Source organism: Sturnira hondurensis, unplaced genomic scaffold, assembly GCF_014824575.4.
Source record: "Sturnira hondurensis isolate 20B ecotype Veracruz unplaced genomic scaffold, ASM1482457v3 Scaffold0022707, whole genome shotgun sequence".
In the NCBI taxonomy this organism is placed as follows: Eukaryota; Metazoa; Chordata; class Mammalia; order Chiroptera; family Phyllostomidae; genus Sturnira; species Sturnira hondurensis.
This window is the reverse complement of record NW_028095338.1, coordinates 2,868,957-2,893,886: the sequence shown is the minus strand read 5'-3', so window position 1 is coordinate 2,893,886 and position 24,930 is coordinate 2,868,957. Positions and strand designations below refer to the sequence as shown.

General features: G+C 41.9%; 1 protein-coding gene across 4 annotated transcripts in view; it reads right to left on the bottom strand.

The window, feature by feature from the left end:
- Positions 1–24,930, bottom strand: part of NFKB1 (nuclear factor kappa B subunit 1) — a 128,428-nt gene that overhangs the window by 34,070 nt on the left and 69,428 nt on the right. For all 4 annotated transcript variants that reach the window (XM_037036236.1, XM_037036233.1, XM_037036235.1 and 1 more), the window contains 4 exons: positions 13,032–13,180; positions 4,986–5,149; positions 3,061–3,219; positions 1,601–1,705 (listed from right to left, as the gene is read on the bottom strand). In XM_037036236.1, the coding sequence (XP_036892131.1) occupies positions 1,601–1,705; positions 3,061–3,219; positions 4,986–5,149; positions 13,032–13,180 (577 nt within the window). The remainder of the gene's footprint in view (positions 1–1,600; positions 1,706–3,060; positions 3,220–4,985; positions 5,150–13,031; positions 13,181–24,930) is intronic.

The window sequence follows — 24,930 nt, the reverse complement described above, 5'->3', positions numbered from 1 at the left end:
CTCATTTATCCCTCACATTAATTTTGCAATGCAGGTGTGCTATTAACATCTTCATTTTGCAGAAGAGAAACTGAGGTCCAGAAGGTTAAGTAACTTATCCAAAGGTGAACAGTAGCAAGTAGAAAAGCCAGGATTTGAACACAAACAGTCTAGTTTCCAACTTAAGCATTCTACTCTTAAACATTCTATGATGCTGACACTCCATATAGAATACTGTATTAATCTTTATTGGAAAACTGTTAAAAATATAATGTTAGTCAAGTCCCTTCAGATTAAATTAGAACGCCTAAATTTCACACTTCTGTCGTGGATTCTACTTTTGCAGAAATATGACAATGTGATTGAGGCTGGCGTCTCCCTGGCTTGCCCAGGAATTTGGAAATGTGTGTTACTTGGACAGAACAGGTTAAAAGAAGGCTGATACCAGGATAAGCAGAGAAAGTGTAAATTTTTTTTGGATAAAGATATATACTTTTACCTTAAAATTAGATCCGATATTTTTCTGGCTTTTTACCTCAAGAGCATTTATCCTCTAGTGAGAATTTTCTTTTTTTAAAGCCACGACTCTCCTATCTATTTAGAGGCTATATTTCCAATTATGCATCCCCTTACTTTGAAAATGCACATAACTTTGTAGCAAGCGCATCTTTATTACACTATACTTCTGATCATTTATTTTCAAAATGAGGGAAATTTGAGAAAGTAACACCATCTCCTTCAGCCTTTGTAATTTATCGATCTTGTACTACATATAATGAGATGAATGCCAAGAACCCTTTCTGAAAGTCAAAATTATGAGACAAAGAGGCTCTGAGAATTTCCCTATAATCCTTATTTTCTTTTAATCCCTTCTATCCCTTTCTTTTTCTTAGCCGACTTCACAATGTCATGTGAAAATATTTGGAGAAGCTCTCTTAGGGTTGCAACAAAGCACTGTAAGATAAACAAAATGATTTCACACTATGTAAAACATTAGAGGTACAAGTGAGTCTTCCAGCCAATTAAGCCTGAAACACCACTGGTGGCAAGAATGACAAAACTGAAGCTGTCCTACTTTGGGCACATTGCAAAGCAGATTCTTTGGAAGAGACACCCTTGCCGGGAAAACCAGAAGGCGGCTGGAAAAGAGGAAGACCAAATGTGAGATGGGCGGACTCCGTGAAGGAAGGCGTAGGCATGAGGTTCCAGGAGCAGAGCAGGGCTGCTGTGGACAAGGTGTGGTGGGCATCACTCGTGCTGGGGCGGCAGGAGTCAGAGCAGACTAAACGGCAAGGCGTGGAGCACACACGGAACATTATGTATTCTGTGTGTGTGTGTGTAGCATGGACTATTATTTATTTTAGTTCAACTAAGTTCCAACACCAAACTTTAAAGTATAACACTGAAATGTCACCGATTACTACCATTTTAGAGTTTCTCTTTATTTGTGTTGAAAACTTGAAAATAAATTAGTTGGGTTTAAAAATTAACACAGATAACTTTAATCTGGAAGATCTGAAATGTATAAATTTTAAAGTGATATTACAGGGTCCACTGCCAAAAAGTGACTCACAGACACCCTCAAAATATTTCACATCTTGAGTTCAGAGTATATATTTACCTTTTTGAACCTTGTCACACAGAAGATAAATCTCTTCCCCTCCAGTTACGCACCCAGCTGTCCTGTCCATTCGTACAATTTTCAAGTTGGACGCGTTGGGGGCTTCTGTTCACAGGAGAAAAACAACAAACATCCTGGTTTACCCTCAGCTTCACGAGCCAATCTCTCATAAGGGACCCTGTCCCTCATGAACCAAAGAAAGTTTACACATTAACCAAAAGAAAGTTTACATAGATGCTTTCACTCATATTGTTTCAACAAGGACACAAATAAAACAAAAATGCCTTCTGAAATCCCCACAGTGCTTCTTGGGCATGGGTCATTCATTACCAACGAAACAGATGAGGCAGATAGGAGCAATCTTTGCTTCTCCCAGTAATACAGTGAGGGATTCACACAGACAGAAAGAGCTCTTCTGATGTTCTGGGAGGTACCAGGCCAATGCGTTGGTGGGATTTCAATTAGGTCAAAACTTAGGCCTATGAGAAACCATTTACAAGCGTCCTAGAAATTTAGGAGAAGCACAACTTTCTTAAACTATTTATCAACTTTAATTGTAGAAAAAAGAAAAATGGAGATATTATATGTCTTTTCCACAAACTAAATTAGAATTTTGTGTGGTTAGGGGCAAAAGTTTTGTGTGGTAATAGCATAAAGCTTCCCTTTTTTCCCCCTACAGCTGCATTTAAGGTGATCTTTGGTATATGAGTCTACATCATTTTATAACTCTTTCACTTCCTTTCAAACTTGTTTAAATTAGAGAAATCAGTTAGTTGTTGTCCTTGGAGCCCACAGATTTTTGCTTAGACCAAACCCTATAAAATGTCAGAGTCTATGCACTACACTTGCAGACTTTCTGGAAATATCTATTCAATACATTTCACACACATCAAAAATTTTACCGCACAAATTCACATGGTAAATTTGAAGATCACTGTAAGACTCTTAAGAGTCTAGGAACTATTGACTGAAATAGAACTTTGAAGCTACATACTATCTATTCTGCTCATTCAATGAACCTGCAGTTTCTATCTTGACAAAGCTACAACATATGAGAGTGAAGGTGGATAATAACAGTTGTCTTTTATTAACTTCTGTATAGACTCCCAATGAAAAAAAAATGCGATGCTTTCTCATCTAAGAGCACCAACAAGATACCTCATAGCAAGGCATTTGTAAGAAATAAGAGATTTGGCTTTATATGTATAAGACTATAAAATGCCCCTCTGAGGAAAGAGAACTACATGCATTGAGAACCTCACAGCATTTTGCTTTAAATCTAGACATCAAGTTTTTATATGCGATTTTAGTATTCCCATTTTGTGCAGGACAAACACGAGGCTCCAAGCGATTAAGTGACTTGCCCCAGGACTCAGATTCAGTGAGTAACCGTCCGAGCAGGCTGCAAGTCTGTTCTCGACACTGCAGGAGCTGCCTCCCATTAAAAGCCAAGCACTCACTGCTGTCGTAGATGGCATCTGACACCACGGGTTCCAGGCGCCTCGTGAAGCTCCCGGTGCTGTCCGGAAGGAAAGCTGTAAACATGAGCCGCACCACGCTGAGGTCCATCTCCTTCGTCTGCTGAAGCGCTGCCTGGCGGATGATCTCCTTTTCCCGCTCTAGGGTCCCACGAGCACAGGGTAAGAGCAAAGGGTGAACATGTCCGATGGGATGCTTTCATAAATCCCAAATAGCAGAAACTTGAAATAAAAAAGGTTCTGAAATTCTTCATGTGGCTAACAAAAGTTTTAAAAATGTATCTTGTTTATGTCATCCAAAAGGAAAAGCCCTCAAAAGAAGATCTGGGTCCTGGCTAGTGTAGCTCAGTGGATTTAGCACGAGCCTGTGAACTAAATAACTGTGGCTGGATTCCCAGTCAGGGCACACGCCTGGGTTGCAGGCCAGTTCCTAGCCGGGGACCCACGAGAGGCAACCATACATTGATATTTCTCTCCCTCTCTCCTTCCCTTCCCCTCTAAAGATAAATAAATACAATCTTTAAAAAAAAAGAAGAAGATCTGGATATTCTTGGAATGACAGTAAAAACTGTCCTGCACGTACCAAACTGCCTCTCTCCTTTCCTATCTTTCCCCAAACTCTCCCTTTCCTCCCTACAGTAAGAGTTGAAGGTTCGAGGAAGGTGATAAGCTAACTGTGCATCAGGTGTGTTGTAAAATGTGAAAATTAAGTGTTCCAAAAATTCTTTGAGCAAAGACACTGTGTTCATTCTGCAGTGCCTAGCACCCTCCTTGGCACATGGTAGGCACTCAAAAAGTACTTCTGAAGAAACCGAATGACTTTATTGCATTCGGCTCCTTCTCTCCCTCCTGATGGAGCTTTCATGCTGATGGATGTAATTACCTTATATCATAAAAGGTGATAATTCAAGAGATAAGTACTGTCGAAGAGCTACAGATGAAGTGATATGCAATTTCAAAGAAGGGGAGAATCCGGAGGCTTTGGAGCAGGAGAAACATTTGCTCTACATCTTAAAGGGATGGCAGACTTGTGCTTACGAAGAGGGTGAACACGGACATCCCAGAAAGAGGAAAGAGCGGTATACAAAGAACGTGCTAAGGCAAGAAGGTGAGAGACCAGTGCTTCTATGGGGTAGTTTGGCTCGACATGAAGGGACGTGGTGGGAAACAGGGTTGGAAATGCAGTCTGGCCACAGGGTACAAACTGGGTTGGAAGTGGGGAAGGACAGGGACAGAGTCCCAAAACTGGAGTGAGACCTGGAGCCTCAGAGAGCACAGCACAGCCTGAGTGTGAGCTGATGACAGGGTGTCCAGACTGAAGGAGAACATATAAAAGCAGAAATGGTGCAGGTGGTGAGACTTGGTTTGGAGTAAAGGCAAAAAATATGAATAAAGGCAAAAAACCATAAAATCATAGTATTATTACGACAAAGACAGTAGTTTATAATGTGCCTGAAGAGCCCAAAGAAAGAAAGATTCTTTTTAAGAAGGGGAACTGGGAGAATTATAACACAGTAGTTGTTCTGAACTAAGTCTTAAACGGTGAACTGGTTTTAACAGTTCGAAGGGGAAAGGGTGAGGTGTTTTAAGTGCAGAAACACACAGAGAAAGGTATGGAGATGCATGCGGTGTTCAGAGGGCAGTGGTGGGCGGAGGTGGGTGCAGGGTGGGACTGAAGATGAGCTAGAAAGGCGGCTCAGGCCGGACTGTCAGGGCTTTGTAGGCAGGCTATGGAGGTAGCGATGTTACTCTAGAGGTAGCAGGATGCCACCAACGGTTCCAGAGCAGGAGCAGCTCGGGGCACAGATTAGGAGAAAGAGAAACCTGGGCCATACAGAAGAGCACCCATAGAGAGAAAAAGAGAGCCTGAGCTCTCAAAAGAACAAGGATGGGAGAGTGACACTCACCTGTGAGCTGTCGGTCTCCTGCACCTTCTGCTTGCAAATAGTTGAGGTCGGGATGCACCAAAAGTCCGGGATTATAGCCCCTTATGCATGCTTCTGTCATTCGCGCTTCCAGTGTTTCAAATACTTTTTTCTTTGTCACATGAAGTATACCCAGGTTCGCAAAGCTGGAGAAAAAACAGTAACAGCAGCAAACAACCACCAAAGGTTAGGGAGTCAATGACAAGAGTGGGTGGTGTCATTGAGCAAAGAGAATGAAAAAAAAATACACAGGTACTCAGTTGCTGGGGCCCGTGCTACAATCAGACACATGATGACTTCTGCAGTAAAACATACAGAGTAGGCTCACCAAATGGAAGGATAAGGCTTATAACCAGCTGCATGTTACGGCAGACTGGGCTTTGCCACCAAACGAGTCTGTGGTGAACTTAGCAAAATCTTTTGGTTTTCAGAGCATACTAGACTTTCGAATTATGATTAAAGGAGGGGGGTAGAGATGTATATATATTTACATGGACTCATTTTAAAGTATTTTTAAGGGGAATTGTATAAAATATTTTAATTTCCAATATAGTAACAACTTTTCTAACTTTTTCCCTCACAATAAGAGGAATATTATATTTTAAAGGATTTTTTTTCTTTTGCGTTATCCTTAGGTTTCTTGATGGGATTTAGAATCCAGGTCCTGTTTAGCATCCCCCTTCCCAGAATGTTATTTTCTTCTGGGTTACCTAGAAGGTTGAAATTATTTAGTATTACTAGAGTGTCCTCTAAGCCTACAGGGACTCAAGCCTGAAGGTAAATCAGGGATGGATAACTTTTTATCTCATGAAGACTACACACCTACAAAACAAAATATGTTACTAGCTAAATAAAGCAATTTAAGGAATTTTTAAAGAAAACATATACAATGCTCCAACCACTTGCTTTTAAATAATGTACAAGAGACAAAGAAGTGTATTTGATAAATGTAACACAAGAAACAAACAAAAAAACACTATACCAAGGAGACTCATTCATCCAACACACGTTTATTCAGCTCCTATCAGTGTCAGGTAGTGTCCGACTGCTCCCGTCAGCAGTAAAGGAATCCCTAGTCCCACAGAATTTATTAGCTAGTGCAACCACAGCAGAGAAACGAAACGAATTTTACACTCTAACTTAGAGGATGGTTAAGTGTTGCCAAAGAAAGTATGGCAGGAACAGGGAATAGAAGAGGCAGAAGAAGGAGTGACGCTTTAAAATAGGGAGAGGCCAGAAAAGTCGTCATGGACAGACAACCACCGAGCAAAGACTTGAGGAAGTGAGGGGGAGACGTGGATATGTGGAAGAAGGGTGTTCGGGCAGGAGGAACAGCACCTGCAAACACCCTGATGCAGGGGCACGCCTGCTGTTTGATTTCTAAGGACACAAAGGCAACGAGGCCAAGGAGGCTGGAGGAAAATGGAGAGGTCAAGGAGTTCAAAGGGGGAAGAGGTGGCACGGATTTTTTAAAGCCTTGTAAGCTTTCGTAAGGAATTTTGATTTATTCTGGCTTTCATCCAGAAAGAAAAAAAAAGATTAGTAGAGGAAAGACAGAAATATTATGACAATTGCACTGAACGAAACAAAGAATATAATCACGTGGGAAGACCAGGTAAACTATGGAAAGAAAATATAAGTGAAGGCAGAATGAGATGAGCTCTCATACAGGGGCCCACAGACTGAACAAGATATGTGTCCAGAAAGTGATAGAAAAAAAAGTGATGGCTGAGACATACACACAGAAGAAAATATACTAAGAGAATTCAAGCTCCTTGAGGACGGAGATCTCGGTGCCTAGAACACTGGGTGTCTAATAAATACGTCTGTTGAATCCATGAATGTATAAATTAATACAGCATAGAAAAATACGCAAACATGACATACTAATATGCATTAGGGCACAGGAAATTTCCCCAAAATCACATCTTCATCTTTTGGTCTTTTGAGCCTTTTTCCTACATAGAACACGCATGACTACGGGAAGATGAGGGGCTCTTTTAGATAATGGCAATGACAAACACCTCTGTAGCACTTTACACTTTATAGCGTATAAAGACATTTTTATGTATATTATTTATTATGTGAGTAGTGAATTTACTCTGGTAAGAAATGAAACAATACAGATGCCAGTTTTCTGCTTCAAGTAATGATGGAGTTTCAGAGACCAGATTAAACCTTTCACCTTAAACAACCCCCCCCCCCCCCCCCAACACACACACAAAAAACCAATTTCAGAAACTGGACAAGAGGCAGCACTAGACAGTGATCCTTAAGAAGAGAGAGACAATTATGCTGGCCTCATGCTTACGAGTTTCTAGGCTGCAGCTCAGGAAGGGGGACCCCAAAAAGGACCTGGTGATCTCCCTGAGTTGAGGAGACAGAGTAAAAAATTCGAGGAGGCCAGGGAAGCCAGCTAGAATTCACAGGCAAAGCACCAGAGAGGAAAGAACCACAGAGACACTCAGAGACGTACAGGGGCTCCACCTTGAGTCTTCAGCTGAGCACTATCAGAGCACATATGTGAGGGAATGACCCAAGGCTGGGAAAACAGCCTCCAGAAGGGAGCAGGCAAAACAGTTCTTGGAGGACAGGGCTGGAATAATTCAAGACATCTTGTAAGACACAAAGCATCAGGATGAGTATTCAGGAATGCCTTACTAATGATATTAAATTAACCCTAGACTGAATAAGGACTGCTCTGGTTTCCCTAGCAAAGTTTAAAATTAAGTCTAGAAAAGATCAAACTGTTCTCAAATTTACCTTCATCCCAATGAGCAAAAATAAATGTAAAAGCATACAAAAACAATCCAGCATGCAACATCCAAAGTTCAAAATGTCTGCCACCCAATAAAAAATTACCAGGCATGCAAAGAAGTAGAAAAATATAACTCATAATAAAGAGAAAAATCACTTAATAGAAACACATACAGGAATGAGACAGAACACAGAATTTGTAGGCAAGTGCCTTGAAACAGCCATTATAGATATGGTCCATTAGTGAATGGCCAGGAAAATAGAAAGTTAGTATGTTATGTAGGGACATAAAAGATATTTAAAAAAAGAAAAGACCCAAACAAACCTGTAGAGATGAAAACTATAATTTCAGAGAAGAAAAATACCCTAGATAAGATTAAGAACACATTAGACACAACAAACAAAAATGTGAGCAAACCAGAGGACACGGTAACAGAACGAAACAGGAAAAAAAATAAAAAAGAAGTGATCATCACTGAGCTGTGCTACAATTTCACATCCAAGTACACATACAACTGATGTTCCAGAAAAAGAGGAAGAAGAGGAAACAGAGGACTGGAAAAAATATTTTAAAAAACAATGGCTGAAAAGTTTGAAAATTTAACCAGCGATCCAAGAGTTTTAATGGATACTAAAGCATAAGACACATGAAGAAAACTACACTAAAGCCTATTATAATACAATTGCTTAAACCTGTGATACAGAGAAAATCTGAAAAGCTGCTAGAGGAAAATAAGGCACACTATGTGAATAGGAATAGAAATACGAATGATGGGACTTCTTGTTGGAAACAATGCAAGCCAGAGGGGCCCAGAGCAGCGTATATTTAAGGGCATGGAAGAAAAACATTGTCAACTTAAAATTCTACACTCTTCAAAGATGTCTTTGAAAAACAAGGATGAAATAAAGAGTTAAAAGACGTAAAACAACTGAGAGAATTTATCAACAGTAGATCAACAGTATAAAAAAATTTAAAGAAAGGGCTTCAGGCAGAAGAAAATGAAATCCAAGTCTGACTATGAAACAGAAGGACGAGCACCACAAATGGTAAATATGTGAGCAAATACAATACATTTTTCCTTATTTAAAACTACCGATGTACATGTCAACCCAGAGGAATCTCAAATGCATGATACCAAGTGAAAGAAGCCAGCTTTTTAAAAAAGATTTTATTTATTTATCTTTAGAAGGGAAGGGAAGGAAAGAGGGGGAGAAATATCAATGCAGGGTTGCCTCTGATGCACCCCCTGCTGGGAACTGGCCTGCAACCCAGGCATGTGCCCTGACTCGGAATCGAGCCGCGATCCTCTGGTTCGCAGGCCTGCGCTCAATCCACTGAACTACACCAGCCAGGGCAAGAAGCCAGCCTTTAAAATGCTACATGTTGTATGATTCCATTTGTATGTCATTCTGGAAAAAAGGCAAAACCACTGGGCTAGAGGTCCGATCAGGGGCTGCCAGGGCTTGGGGTGGGCAGGGGGGTGACTCCAAAGGGGCACACAGAGACTTGGCAGGGCGATGGGCTTGTTCTCTAGCTTGACAGTGGTGCTTATGAGTATTGTCAAAATCACAGAGCTGCTCGCTTCAAAGGGTGAATGTTACAGTATTTAAATTATATTTTAATAAAACCTGACCAATAAAGGTCGCCAGAGCTAACAATGTGACTGAGACCACAATCCTGTTTCGTACACAAAATGCCATGTTCCCCCGCACCAGTGGCTTTCAAAGTGAGGTCTCTAGACCAGCAGCATCAGCATTACCTCCGAATTTACTACAAAGTAAATTCTTGGGCCCTTTCCCAAACCTACTGAATCAGAAACTCTGAGGGTGGGGCTCGGCTATCTTGGTGTTTAACAGCTCCTCTGGGAGATTCCTAATGACCCTAAAGGTTGAGATCCCCTGCTCTCCACTGTGCGGGACCAATGAGAGCAGCATCTCGAGGAGTAGAGCTTGGCGTCAGTGTTTTTTTTTTTAAGTGACCAGAGGTGACTCGAATTAGCAGCCAGATTTGAAATCCTCTGCACTGGACCAGATGTTTTCATCATCGTCATTGTCTGGGAACTGCTGCTGCCCTCTGGGTGGGTGTGGATCCTGGTGTCACCGAGGTGGGATGTTGCCTCTCTACTGGCCTTGAACCCTGACTTGCTGGCACAAGATTTAAGAGCAACTTCCTACTCACATCCTAATTTGGAAACTGGACAGATACTTAACGATCTCAGTCCACACTTTGTCTGTTTTTTCCAAACACTCCTTTTGTGTGTACTAAGGTTGACCCACATGAAATTGTCAATAATTAATTGCTTTTGGACCCTCAAAAACAGCAACTTCATACAGTTTGCATTAGCTCCTCGAGGGAGGCCTCTTTTGTATCCTTTAGATACAAAAAATAGAGTATATATATCTACTTCTAGTGCTTCCCAATTGGTACATGCCATAAATGTTAGTTAAAAGAAAAAACACTTCACATCTCTGTAAATCAGGGTTGTCGGAAGTGAGCAGAAGGAGGGTGTGGTGACCGCCGGTGAGCATGGTGGCCAAAAGCAAAGTCAAGTAACAGTTTCTATCACCTGGAAATTTCAGAGAACTAAAATGTCAAAACAAATTGTTGATATTCAGGGTCAAAAATATAATACCAAACTAAGATTTTTTTAATGAGGACCAGTACTAAAGGCTAACTAAATCAATGAATAAGAAATATAAAGACAAAATTAAAGCTTACTAAAAAAAAAATTAAAAGGGCCAATCTCCCAAGTTAATGTGATCAAGCCCACCATCATGAATACTTTAATATAGATAAAATATCTTTGAAAATATAAGTTAAATTTTACTGAGAACTCCAAAGAAAGGCAATTCTTTTGTTTTTAATTATTTAAAGATTATTTATCTTCTCAGTTACATTTTTATATAACTTTTTTGATGTGTTGGATCAGTGCCCTCCTTATAAACCTATACTACTCTCAGCCTAAGCTATATTACTGAAAACAGGTTATCTTGGTTTCATTTCTAGTATTGACAAGTCTACGGAATAGTGCTGGCTATCTTCCTAAATCTCTCTGTGTGCTCTTCTTACCTACAAGTTAGAACTAAATAAATAATCGATGACATACCATAAATATGTATGTGGCAAGTCTGCTCATGTTATCTCATAACATGAGCTAATGTTAGTTCAGTCTACAATTATGGGGATGTAAAAAGCCTGGAGAGAAATTCTGTAGCTCAATACATATTTTAGAAAGGAAGAATTAAAGTCCTCAAGAAGTCAAGTAAATTGTCCCCAATCCTACTGTTGAGAGTGGAAAAAATAGAAATAGAACTCTGATTTCCAGACTACTAGGGTATTTTTCCTACTGAAATGCAACAGGTTCTGACATTAGAAACTTGAAAATCAGAGAGGGAGTGGAGGGGAAAGAAGAAGAGGGGAGGAGAAGGGAGGGAAGGGGAGGGGAGAGAAGAGGGAGACACATGAATCATGAAGGAAATACTGTCTCCTGGAAAGCACTGTAACCAAAAGTTTCTCAGTTAAAAATCAAGTTATAAAGGGAGCACCAATATTTCACAGAACATTCTGAACAACAAAGTCTTCTGAGTCTATTGTAACTTTCACATGGCATCTTCTCGATTAAATGTCTCAGTGAAATTGTATAGGGTTAGAAAATCCCATAGTGCCATGACTAGACATCTTGATGATCAAATTAAAGAGCTTGGATGACCAAAATGTTTGTTGAATGAATGAATGAATGATTTCTCCCAACCATTGAGGCCCATAGTCTAGCACTGCAAAAGAGTAAAGACTTTCCTCACTTTCCTTGGAAACAGGGAGTGTACTTTGACTACTGCTGTAGGTCTCAAAATAAATAACACTAGGTCTTTCTAGAATCCTGAAAGATGACTAACCCACACCAGAGAAACACCAAATTACAGACAACATACTGGAAGTTTTATAATAACAAGTATTACTAGAAGGGAACTTCATCTGTAATTTCCTCTGAAGGATGTGATTATCACAGATTAAACAGGACCAAAGAGAATAAACACTTCAAACTGACAGCAGCCTATTGGAGTAAATCTGCAGAAGCACTTAAGGATCAATTAGTCTGAAACTCTGACAATTACCCTGCGCTTCAAAGCTCTCATGGGTCAGTCAGGAACTGTAAGGGTATCCAAAACAGACGGTGAACCAACTGTGACACACAACAGGAAACAGACCAATCTTTCAAGAGGATGTTGAAACAAGTTTATATAAAGCGCAGTTGAATTTTTCAAATCAATTTAAGCTTCTTCCTTCAATCTAGAGTCTCTTTTTTTGAACATCAAAGGAATCAGATTTTAGTGACTTAAAAGAATGCTTTCTCTCTAGGTTTTTCACACTTGAACATTTTCACAGTCAAACAAAGAAATGCTTAGGAACCTGAAAGCTTCAACCCACCCAGTAACAACCAACTTGAAACTCGATCGGAATTCAAAGCCTGAAATGCTACCATCAGCTTAATTACAGTTGATTTAAGCAATTCCTTTCTTTTGAGTGAATAATCCAGATTAACTAGGATTTTATCATAAACTATTCAAACCAGTATTAGCAACCCGTGAAAGATACTTTTTAAATTTAAATAAAATCAATAAAAATTCTTACTTCTTTTGAACTGAATTTATTTTTATGTTTCTTTCATTTAAAATTGATGGTTTGACCTGTCTAAGCAACCCTTAAATGAATATATCACTTTGTATTTACATTTTAAGTCTAATTAATGCCAAAACAAATTTTGTTCCTTGGCTTCTTATCTGTGCACACTTTCTAAGCAGCTCAGAACTGAAACAATATCTATCTATTCAGTTCGTGGTCAAAACGTTCTCACTATTAAATTAAGTCAACACTTCATTAAAGGAATCACCAAGTACATATAGGCATTCATAAAGTGCTGATTTCTGCTATAGTTACATTTTTCTAATTTGCTCTCATTTTATTTCTAGGAGAAAAATATTGCTAAAAGTGGCACAAATGTGTCATAGGTCAAATGACCATGTCATTTGTCATCTCAATTGGGCCACTTTTGAGAGTGAAAGGGGTGATAAGTAAGTAGGCCAAGACCACAGGTGCAAACTGAGCTGTATCAAGAAAGTCTGGCATGTGGGTACCTTATGCCTCAGAACCCCATAAGGAACACATTTTCATTTCCAGGCCTTCTGAGGGACTTGGAAATGCCCCTAATGAAAAGACCCTTTTCAGTCTAAGTCCTCGGGCATCATGTCCTACCAGCACGGCCCCTCACTTACCCGACCACCATGTCCTTGGGTCCAGCATTAACAGTGCAGATCCCGTCCTCACAGTGCTTCCCCACCAGGCTGTGTGCATGCAGGTGGACGCTTTTTCCATTTGTGACCAACTGAACAATAACCTTTGCAGGTCCCACATAGTTGCAGATCTATGTAAGAAGCACATTTTAAAAGTTAGTGCATCTGACTATATTGTAATGTAGAAAAATGCTTAGGACAAGCCAGTAAGTAAAAAAAAATACGATACAACATTAGGCATACCTACACATACATGACCACAGCTCTGTTTTTTTAAAATATGTGATGAACAACTGATGGGCTGGAAATAAACCAGAATGCCAGGGGTGATTTCTGTGAGTGTGGAGGATCTACCAAGCAAGCAGTCCACACATACAGCACAGTCTGTAATGTTGAAGTTGGAACACCCTAACGAGGACGCTGGGAAGCCATGGAGTACCCTACCCTCTGCCTACTATCCAAGAATGCATCTTTGTCTACACCCTCATTGCAATTCTGGTCATAACAGCTGGATTAAAGACCCATCAGAATGGAACTGGGGTTGACAGATAATGGAAATCAAAGGAAGGAGAGACACGAGCAGGAACAGTGCATCCTACGTGTCTGCCATGAGACCGGGCAGGGGAGAGCACTGCCAGGGACCTGGCTGTGCAGGCTGTCAGCGGACAGCCAAGTTCACAGACTGGGCCTGCAGTGGTTTGTCAGGGCACTTCAGCCAGCACTCTCTGCTCTGACCTCTGATAACTGAATTATACACGCCCAGGTCACAGTCCATTTCTTCAGTTCAAATATGTGTACTTCCAAGGTGAAAATCCTCAGATGAGACACCTATTTAGCTCTTACTTTATAAAACCAAGTTTTTCATTTAAGGTAACTTATCTTTTTTATTGTTATACTGTTGAAATGATAATGAAAGCAATCCAAAGGAAATAGCATGGGCATAATTACATTAAACATTTATTTATTTATTTATTTAGATAGACGGAAGGGAGGAAAAAGCAGAAGACAAACATCAATGTGAGACAGACATATCTATCAGTTGCCTCTTGTACACATCCTGACCAGGAACCGAACCTACAACCTGACTGGGAATCAAACTGGTGACCTTCTGCTTTACGGGATGGTGTCCAACCAACTGAGCCACACCAGCTAGGCTGATAACTATATTTTAAGCAAAGAGAGGTTAGATACCCTTTCTCCTCTAGCTGGCCCTTAGACCTCTAGAGCAGACCACTGATTACTTCCTTGAGAATGCCGAACACTAAAATCATATTAAGAGAAAAGATTATGGCTTTATTTTTACCTTCCTGAATCTGGAAGTCAGAATCTTGCTGAAAATTCAGCTAAACTGTTGGAAATGCACTATATCTCCTCAAAGGGTGACCAGACCTCCTGGTTTACGTAGAACTGAGCAGGTTTCCTGGCACACACGACTTTCAGGAGTAACAGTTTGTCATCCTGTCTCCTCAGCTCACATTGTTTATTTTTGAGGAAGTGCATGACTTAAACCCAGTCTCTCAACTACGCAATCAGTAGAAATATTTTAATCTGTGCATGTGGTCTTTAGCTCAGAAGGGAAAGAAAGTATTGGGTTGGCCAAAAAGTTTGTTGGTTTTTTTCTATAAGATGGCTCTAAGTAGCACTTAGTTGTCTTTAACTTCATTCGAAACAAGTTTGTTAGATTATATTGTGACAGCTGTCATATCAGTGTGCATTTAAAAAACATATCAAAATTGGTGAATTGTGTAGCCATTTCAATATTGAAGATGTAACAAAATAAGCCACATTTTTGGCATTTATGCTTTTTTATTTCAAGAAAAAATGCCACTAAAATGCAGAAAAAAAGATTTGCGCAGTGTATAGAGAAGGTGCTGTGACTGATTGAATGTGTCAAAAGTGGTTTGCAAAGTTTCGTGCTGGAGATTTCTCACTGGACGACGCTCCACAGTCAGGTAGACCAGTTGAAGCGGACAGCGATCAAACCGAGACATTAATAGAGAACAATCAACATTATACTGTGCAGGAGATAACTGACATACTCACAATATCCAAGTCAACAAAGTTATTGGTAAAAATAAAAATGTGTCTTTTACTTTAAAGAAAAACCTAAATGGACTTTTTGGCCAACCCAATAGATAGGAATTCCATCTAGCAAACTTGAGGAAGAACTTAACACACTTGCCAATAAAATTTCTTGTAAACAGAATCCCTTTCACCCAGTCTACTTCTCCTATAATATCATCAAATAGATTCAGATTCCACTGATAGAGGGATTTGTTGGTATTTTTTCAGTATGGATTTTCCCCAATCCAATCTCTCATTGTAAGAGTTGAGGAAAAGTTGGTAAGAGCTGGGATATTCCCCAGAGGGTTTTTGGGAAGAGAAGATCCACACTCCCCAGCAAAAGAATGACTGCTCTCTAACCCACAGTGTGCCCCCCTCCAAAACCTCGGGGCTCATCTGCCTGAGCCTTAATTCAAAGCTAACACAGAGTTTGCTTCCGAACCTCTAAAAGCCCTTCCCCAGGAGCACAGCCACCTGCGGGAGTGGTCTCCATTCCTCATAGGGCAAGCTAATTACAAACAATACTTAGGATTAAATAAGGTTTTGAACACCTCAAATCCCAAATAAACAATTTCTTAAACATATATAGCACTTTAAAAACCCTCTGGGCATAAAACTAATTATGAACTTAGTGCTTTCCCTTGATAGCAGGCAGAAAGCCTTTGCTCTCCAGGGGAGGAGAGGGAACGAAAAGTTCTGGATTTGCTCCAAAGTTGACTGTTGATCCTACATATGCCCTGGATCACTGACGCCAGCTTTGTGCCTTTGGCACTGGCGTCTGAAATTAGGCTTTGTTAGGATGACACCTCTACAGCGACTTACTTCTTCGGGAGTAAATGAACGGTGAAAGCACTAAGCACAGAGACGCACTGGTGTAAAAGCGTGTTGAAATGCTTCACTTAGGTGAAATCGGGCAGGTTTTACACGTCGGCAGGACACCGGAAGGGATCTAGCGATTAAAGCCCAATCCCTATGAGTATCTGGGCCCTTCGGTGTCACCACTATGAAGGAAGGAATCAGTCGCTGAAAGAAAGAGGTGGGAGGTGTCCTCAAAAAAGTCCTCACATCTTTTTCTTGCTATTTACTCATGATCAAGGGGTAGCGAGAATGAGGAACTGAGTAGTCTCTGAGGTAAAGGTGCCTGAAAAGTTTGCCAGTGACGAATGTGGTATCTGAGCCATTTGAAAAGAGCTCAGGTCAGCACAGCGTCATCTGGCTTTCACACAGACCACAGGGCGAGGACAGGGAGGACTCTGGGTTCCGCGGGCTTTCCAAAGTACTGACTGAGAGAAGAAAGCTGAAGTGTGAAACAGAAAGAAACATTATTTTCGAGTTCTATGGCAAATGAGCACAATGGGATTCCAACATGGGGGGTGGAGGATACTTTAGAGAATGCCCCACCAGCGGAGCCCCATTTGCTGCTGATTCAGAAATTCCTTTGTTCTATGGAGAATTTGATTATTTTTCTTCAGCCTCCCTTTTACTTCTTTGAATAGTGGTTCCCTTGAAAATTAAGTTTATAGAAAGCAAGTGCATCTTCCAGAGAGGCTGGATCGTTTTTGAAAGAGTCTGAACATATCAGGCTCTTAATTAAACACTAATGGCTTAAACACAAGTTGAGATTTCAGTTACAGCCAAGGAGACAGAGATGACAACTTGAGTCACCAGCTATGAGGGGGACATTTTAAGGGCGAGTACTTGACGGGCAGACTGGCTAGGTTTAAAGACAGTTCCATCATTTACCAGCTCTGTGGCCCTGGGCAGTGCTCAATTCTTCCTCAGTAAAATAGAATAATAATAATATCTCACAGGTTTGTTGCGAGAATTAAAGATGTCAACAAATGTGAAGTTTTCAGAACACTATCCAGTAAGTAACTGTAGTACAACACAAGCGTTAATTACTCCCTTATTTACTACTCTCATATAGTCCTCTACCTAGGGATCTTTAAATTATACAACCGCCCTGAGGTCATTAAAATTAAAAAACCCTGTCTGAAGGCAGGTGGCTAGTATAATTGACTAATGAAAGCCTCTTGGTACTCCAGAGTACCAAGTTTTGTTGGACTTTACTGATTTTCAGCAATAACTATGTTATTTAGGAAGTGCTATCATTCTTGGGGAGGCTCGGGATTTTGTGGCTTCCTTGATGAAATTAAGCCTTTCTTCCAGGAGCTTTATGATTCAGTACCTACTGATGACCACTGGCTAGATCTGCTTTCTGAGTAAGAAACAGAAATTGAAGTCTCAGATAATACCAAACTTAGTCAAATCACCTCCTTTTATTTAAAGCCACTCTGTCGTGTTCTGACAAAGTACACACTGATTCTCTAAAGGTGACTGAGAGAAGTGGTCTAGAATTTTCTGGGAATTAGAATTTGAAATGGCCAGTCCACTTGCTGAGTGAACGTGACCAGATCACTTTGGCAGAATGTAAAGTCAGCATGGGTGCAAGACATGGCATGTGAAGCAGTTCTTTTCTGCTTGGTTTTTCTCATGGAGCGATGAAGGAAATTTATCACTTTAATTAGATGATAATTAATGAAGAGGGGGAGGGAAAAATCCAGGTTTTTTCCTAACAGGAATCTAGCCCGACTCCATGCACTAACTTCCTCCTGTATCACTGAAGCGGCAGAGCACTGTGGGTAATTCCAGGAGCTCAGAAGCCAGGCTGCTGCCACTTACTAGACAGGTCAACAGGGAAAGATGGTTAACATCTCTGAGTATCAGTCTGTCCGCCTTCAAAATGAAAGTAATAACACATTTTACTTCACCGGATTGTCTTTAAGGATTAAATAAACTACCATTACTCAGAACCTAATGGGATTAGCAATCTCAAATAGCAACTCTCCTATCCTGGCTATTACCTCACTGATAATCAAAATGTACCCATTTAGTCAATGAGGATTTTTAAGCCCCTCTATGTTTCACGCCCTGGAGTAAAGGAGGGAATGAAGGGATACGCAGTGAGTACAAAAGAGGCACAACCCCTGTTCTTAGGGGAATTAAAGTGGGGACAAGACTAACCAAAGAATCTCACTGATAAATGCAAATGTGCACCAGGGAAGCACTATGGACGTATCTCGGAGGGATCTGATCTGGTCAGGAAGTGTGAGAAAGCGCGCGGAGGGAGAGACGAGGGCTGAGCCCTGGAAGGAAACCGGGAGAGGAACAAGGGAAGGGGTGAGCAGGAGATGGGGGGTTGAGAACAGTACTCCTGAAAGGAAGAACAGCCTGTGCAAAGGCTCTCCGGTGAGTCCTGCTTACTATCTCCTCAGTCACACCACCAGGCCTCAGAGTTTCCTTTAAGTGGTTCCCACCACCTGGGGAGGGGGGGCGTCCCTGCCTTCCCTTCTCTACCTAGAACCACCCATTCCTCAAGGGTGAGAGTTAATTCTGCTTCTTCCATGACACACTCCTCACCACTTTGGCCCACAAAACTCCTGTGGTCCCTTGCTGGGGGAATGGCATTGTAGTAGGGAAGAAAAACGACAGGCAACTTATTGCAATGAAAAAATGGTAAAACCAATTGACAACTATCGGGTTATTGTCTCACCTCTCTTGCTTGTTAAATTCCCAGCATACATATATATCTCTATGCCCTAATTTACTGCTTCTATGGAAGGAAAGGTGTTAACTCAGCCAATCTCCACATCAGCCCTGTGGGGTTGGTACTGGTACCCCATTCCACAGCCAAGGGAGCCAAGGAGCAATAAGATGAAGTAAACCTGACCTGCAGATCAAGTGGTAGATATAAAACCTTACTATTGTGGGGTGTAACAAATGTGTCAAGAAGATTGTGTCTTCATTTTGAGCAAACGGATACAGATAAAGAAAATCCTAGTTGATAAAAAAAAGATGAAGTAAACTGTCATCCTTCCCATAACTGGATTGGAGGGGCAGCCCTTTGAACTTGGGTCTGTCCACTTCTGAAGCCCATTCACATTCTGCATTACACTGGGTGCCATGTGGCTTGATCACTTTTTCTTTTGTTTGTCGGTCTGCCCAGTGTCCTGCAGCTCTCCTTTTCCTAGCACAGTGTGGTACAGGACGGTTATTCCTGAAAAACCTGCTCGTTCGGTTTTGTTGGTGGGCGTTGTGCGAAAGGTCTCAGAGAGAGTTGTGAGGTGGCAGAAGCACACTCGCGCAAGGAAGGCTCCGTCACAAAAAAACATCATGCCACTGACATCATTAAACTATGCGCTGATTCTTGTTTGTTAGGTTGCAAGTCAGAAGATAAAATGAAGAAGAGGAGGGTGGGGAAAAGGAGAGTGACTGGGGGAGTGAGAAGAAAGGGAAACAGAACATTGTTTTCATAATGTATCTTCTCTTGGTGATGACACACTATCAGATTTTATTGGTCTGTACTATTTGTGGAGCACCCAGGAACTACAGGATATCTTTATTAAATGAGACAGTACAGAACCATGTTCAACACAGTTTCTGGCATAGAGTAGGAAGATGCTTGGTAAAGTTAGTTTGGTTTTGCTTTTTTAAAGGCAAGGGATTGCAGGCTGATCCAATCTGGGATCAAATACCAGCTTTCTTCCTCCACCTCTGGCCTCATGCAAGTTCGAGCACCTTGCTAAGCTTCCTGCCTGCCCAACACTGTAATGTGACCTGAGAGGGCTGAGCGAGCACTGCACGGTGCCTGGCACGGGGCAGGCACCGTGAAGCACCGATAGACTGTGTCACCCCCGGGCCTCTCAGTGACCCTGGGAGGTAGACCATGTTGGCACTCTCATCCTCATTCTGCACATAAGGAAACAGAAGTTCAGACACATTAACAAGTGACCTAACCCAAGGTCAGACAGCCAGGATGCAGAGGAACTTGGGAGCCATCCTGAGTCTTCTGAATGTGAGTGCGGTGTGTGTACTTATTACGGTGGGATGACATGGAAATGCCCTCTGTGACCCACTCACTGTGGGTGACGTGGTTGTTTCTACAGAAAGTGCTCCTGGACCTGTGTTCATATGTTCACATTCTTTCATCTTTTTCAATGCCCTACTTATTTGAGCAGCATCACATGTGGTGCAGATGTCAGGCTGGGATTAGCAGGGCAAACTGCACCATTAAATACAAGTAAGCAGGCTAAGAAGGTCTGATTAACTACACAGAAGACAAATAAATCTCTGTATACATGTAACTCTGCTTTGAAAGTTTAAGTTTTCTGTCATACTTTGACCTGGAATGTCTTTCTGTTTGTTGCTGCTCTGTTTTAATTTTGAGTTTCATTATATTAAATATAAATCATGCTTCTTTCAGAAAATCAAGTAGCACACTATGCTGCTTCCAGGGACTTTGGGGTACTCGTACCTCAATAATGTCACTACTTCATTAACAAATTACAGTTAAATCTGTGGCCCAATTATCCATGGTTGCAAAAGAACATGGGAGGAGTACACAATTTGAAATTTATGAATGAACTGTATTACAAGTGTTCATTTCTATGCCACTTGTACTGGGGACTTGGGTTTACTCTGAACAGAAAATGAAGTTTAAAATAGTAGTATTCTGGTGCCATTTTCCCCCTATATCTCTTACCCTCCTTACTACACTACGTACATTCTCAAATTCTTTTTCTGAACAAAGCATGAACCTCTTGAAGGTCTGACTAATAATCTAGTCAGACCTTCAAGACATACCCTGAATCCGACCACTTCTCACCCCTTCTGCCACCGACTGGTTTCAAGCCTCCAGGATCTGCCTCCTCAGTTTTGGCTCTGGTCTAAGTCTCCTGTGCCTGCCCCCCTTCCCCACAGCCCCGAATGATTCTGTTCAAGTCAGGTCATGCCAGACTTGTAACTCTGCTCAAAGTCCTCCAAAAGCGAAAGCTGTTGACACTGAATGATTAGCGCCACAAGGGAACTCATTATATTATTCCATGTACACATGACTCACATTTTCCATACAAGAAGTTAAAAAAACAAGCAAACCCAAAGCCTCCAATGCCATCTTAAAAGTCAAAGTCTTTACAATGGCATATGAGGCCCTGGGCAATCTAACCCTCCTTTTCCTCCGCAATTTTGTTTCTCGCCAATCCCGTGCAGCCCCATCAACCTCCTTGCTGTTCTTGGCCGCGCCAGCTTAGCTCCCACCCGGAAGCGCCTGTGTGTGCTGTCCTCTGCATAGAACCCTCTTTTTTTTGCACGTTCTCTGGCCTTCCTTCGGGCTTGGCAGGAAGGCTCTTCTTTCAGGCAGGCTTTCATTCATCACCCACCCCTCTGCAAAGTGTAACCACTCCCACACTCCAATCCCTGCATTCTTTCCTCCTTTCCCCTGCTTTACTTTTTCTCTCTGTGTTCATTACTATTTAAAATCCTACGCCGTTTACTAATTTTCTTTGTTTCCTACCTTCCCCATGAGAATGGAAGCTCTGTAAACACGGGGAATCTGATTTCTTCCCTGTTACATCTCCAGTGCATGCAGTATTTGTCGTATTGTGAGCATTCAGTACTTACTTCTTTAGTGAATGCAGGATCAAAATGTTATCTGTGGAAGGCAATTTACGTGTTAGGTAGTAGGTAAAAATAAGGTAACTATATTCTCCCTTTTGTTACTTTAGCGTAGCCTCTCAGTAGGTTACGTACATGAGGAGGTGAGTAATAAAGACCAGAGCAGGACATCAGCCTAAGTTGGCAAAGGGTGCCTGTGTGTGGCAGGGGGTGGGGATTCGGGAACGGGGGTCGGGGGGGGCGGGCTGGCTTCCAGACTTGTTATGGTGAGAGTAATCTAATTGCCGAGGGGCAGGAATTCTGGCAGCTGTGAGAAAGCGAAGGGAAGGTGACTCCCGAATCATCGCCCTTGGGAAACCAAGGTAGCGGCTCTCCTCTTCAAGTCCAAGACGCCCCTTGTCTTTCGTCTTTCCCTCTTCCCACCCTCACTGCTGTGGCCCATAAGGCATTTTCCCCGCATGCTGAAGTTTAGCACCTCACTCAAACCTTTTCTGTTTCTTGCCTTATTATCCCCCTCAGTGATACCCAGAATTCACAGTTCTGAGTCACCCCTATTTCGCATCCTTTTATTCCTTAAATGAGATGCACTTTCTAGATGCTCATTCTGGTGACTGACAGGAATAACCACCCCACGGGACCTCATTGTGACACAGTGCCAGTCTGCACCTCCAAGATCTCAAACTGCTGAGTTTCTTTTCAATGAAGAGCGCAGGCTCTGGAGTCAGACAGACCTGCTCTGAACCCTGGCTCCTGCTGTTGCTGGCTGTGCACTCCTGGGCAAGTTACTTAGCTTTTTTGACTTGTTTTCCCATCTGTAAAATGTGGATGCAAATACATAATCTTTGCATGTTCATGCGGTTTAAAGGAGATAATTTAGTGTCTCAGATACACGAATGTGCTTCTTATCTCTTCATGCTTAAGCAGATTATCTGCAGTGGAGAGTTCTTCTGGCTTCACTGGGAGGAGGAAAACCGTCGCACGAGTGTCTCTTCAGACTCTCTTCTCCTTACTGGTACTCAGGCTCAAAATGTCCCTGGTATTTCCCATATCCTCCTCTAATTCAGAGAAATGGAGATCTGTTCCCTTTTCCAGGACTAACCACTCTGGTTTTGTCCTTAATGTCATCCTTACTCCAGACCTCCTTGAATTACCCCCCTCCCCTCCACTCCAAAGGACCCCCCTTCCTTCCTCTCCAAAGGACCCCCCTCCCCTCCTCTCCAAGGGACCCTTCCCTTTAGCCCACAAAACATGTACCCTCTTCTCTCTTATCCCACAGAACCCCTTTCCTGATGATGATGACGACCACCGTAATAGTTAGCATTTATTGAAACCTATGGGCCAGGCACTACACTACAACCTACAGAACCAGACTTTCATTTGATTTTCTCTGCAATTCAATGAGAAAGATTCTTAACAGGTACTCACACCTGCTTGGGTGCCATTCTCTTCTTCCTTACCAAATTTGCAAGAAAAGCTCTAGTCACCAACGCTGAACCTCCTACTCAATCTATTACAGCCCTTTGCAAATGGATTCTCTTCCTCAAAGGAAAACATGCTTAAAGATCACGAATCACTCCAAGTTTCCAAATGCACAAGCTGTTTCTCATCGCAACCTCTCTGAAGCCAGGGATGTGTTGCCATTCCCTCCTCAAAACTCTTTCCTCACACTTCACTGTGCGCTTCTGCGAAGGCACTCTCCCTCTTCCCCAAAGAGAAGTTTTGCCAGAGATCTGTCCTTGGTTTATTTCTAATCTTCATCATGATCACTCTCTTGACACTCTTATCTAGTTTCTCAGATTTAATTACTACTCCATTCAGATGCTAGTAATTTAAATCTTGTCTGCTTAATTTCCTGTCCATAATATCATTACAATTCACTTTGTCCAAGACTGAATCAACTGCCTTCCTTCTGAAACAAACTCTACCCCCTAATAAATGGAGCACAACCTTCTAAGCAATTGCGTCACGATCGTCCCTTCATCTTGGAGTCCTCTGTTGTCTTCTATGTGTAATCAGTTGTCAAATTTGGGTCAGGTGGCAGTCCTGCACCCTGACGAACCTGACCTGTGTCCCTTTCCTCTGTTCTCATTACCTTAGTTTATCTATCTCAGCCCTTACTCTGCACTTAACTTATGAAGAATCACTGTAATTCTTTTTTTAAAGATTTTATTTATTTTTAGAGAGAGGGGAAGGGAGGGAGAAAGAGAGGGAGAGAAACATCAATGTGCGGTTGCCTCTTGTGTACCCCCCACTGGGGACCTGGCCTGCAACCCAGGCCCTGACTGGGAATAGAACCAGCGACCCTTTGGTTCACAGACCGGCGCTGAATTCACTGAGCCACACCAGCCAGGGCAGAATCACTGCAATTCTTTAAACTTGTGTTTCTTTGCCTTTCCCTGTTGCTAATATCCCTCAGCAGACTGCTACCAGATTTATATTTCTAAAGCATAGAAAATGCTCTAGAAATATAGAAATGCTGATGGTTTCTATATTAAAACTTAGATGATCCACCCATTTTCTACAAAACCCAGTATAAATTCTTGAGCCGTGTACAGCTTGGCCCCACTGCCCCTGTGCAGCCTTACCTCCCCCTCCCCCTTTCTTACACTGTCCAGGCCGCGGAACCACTCGCCCTTCCATTCCTTCTCGGCGACTTCTACTTTGAGCCCTTGCTGCTGACTCTTCTGCTTGTGCTGCCTTCCCTACTTAGGTCTACCCTTCCAAGTTTCTACCTTTCTCTTGAGATTCGACCCAAAGTCCAATTCCTGCTTCAAAGCCATTTATGAGCACCCCACATGGCTGGCTCACATAAGAGTATCTTTACTTCAGACCCATTTGGCCACTCATTCTTTCCTTCAAAAACTGTTTTATTCAGAAATTACTGCGTAGCAGGTATAGGTGCTAGATATCTAGTGGCGAATAAATAAAATATTGTCATATTTCAAATGTTTAAGGTCAGACCTTAGTTCAGAGGCACTATTATTTATGTTTCCACAACTTTCAGTACAGGACCAGTACCTCTACTTATCCAATATTCATCCGAAGAACTAACGCCTGAGTGCGTCCAGTGACTCTGAGCAAGGAGGGAACAGCAAAGCGGTGCAGAGCGCCCGGGCAGCATCCAGAAAGCATGGCAACTGCAGGGCCCACTGCAATGTCCGTCTTAGCGTCTGCTGAAGGGCTACGTCATGTGACAGGACTCACCTCACTAATACGACTATAAGGCACTGCCTGAGGAGCTTCTGAAAAGTCCCAGCAAAGGTGAATATCTGAAGCCAACTAACATGAATTTTACTAACTCCTTAGCTTGAAATCACAGTTCACATCTAACCCCGGTACTATTTTTATTTATAAGAAAGATATT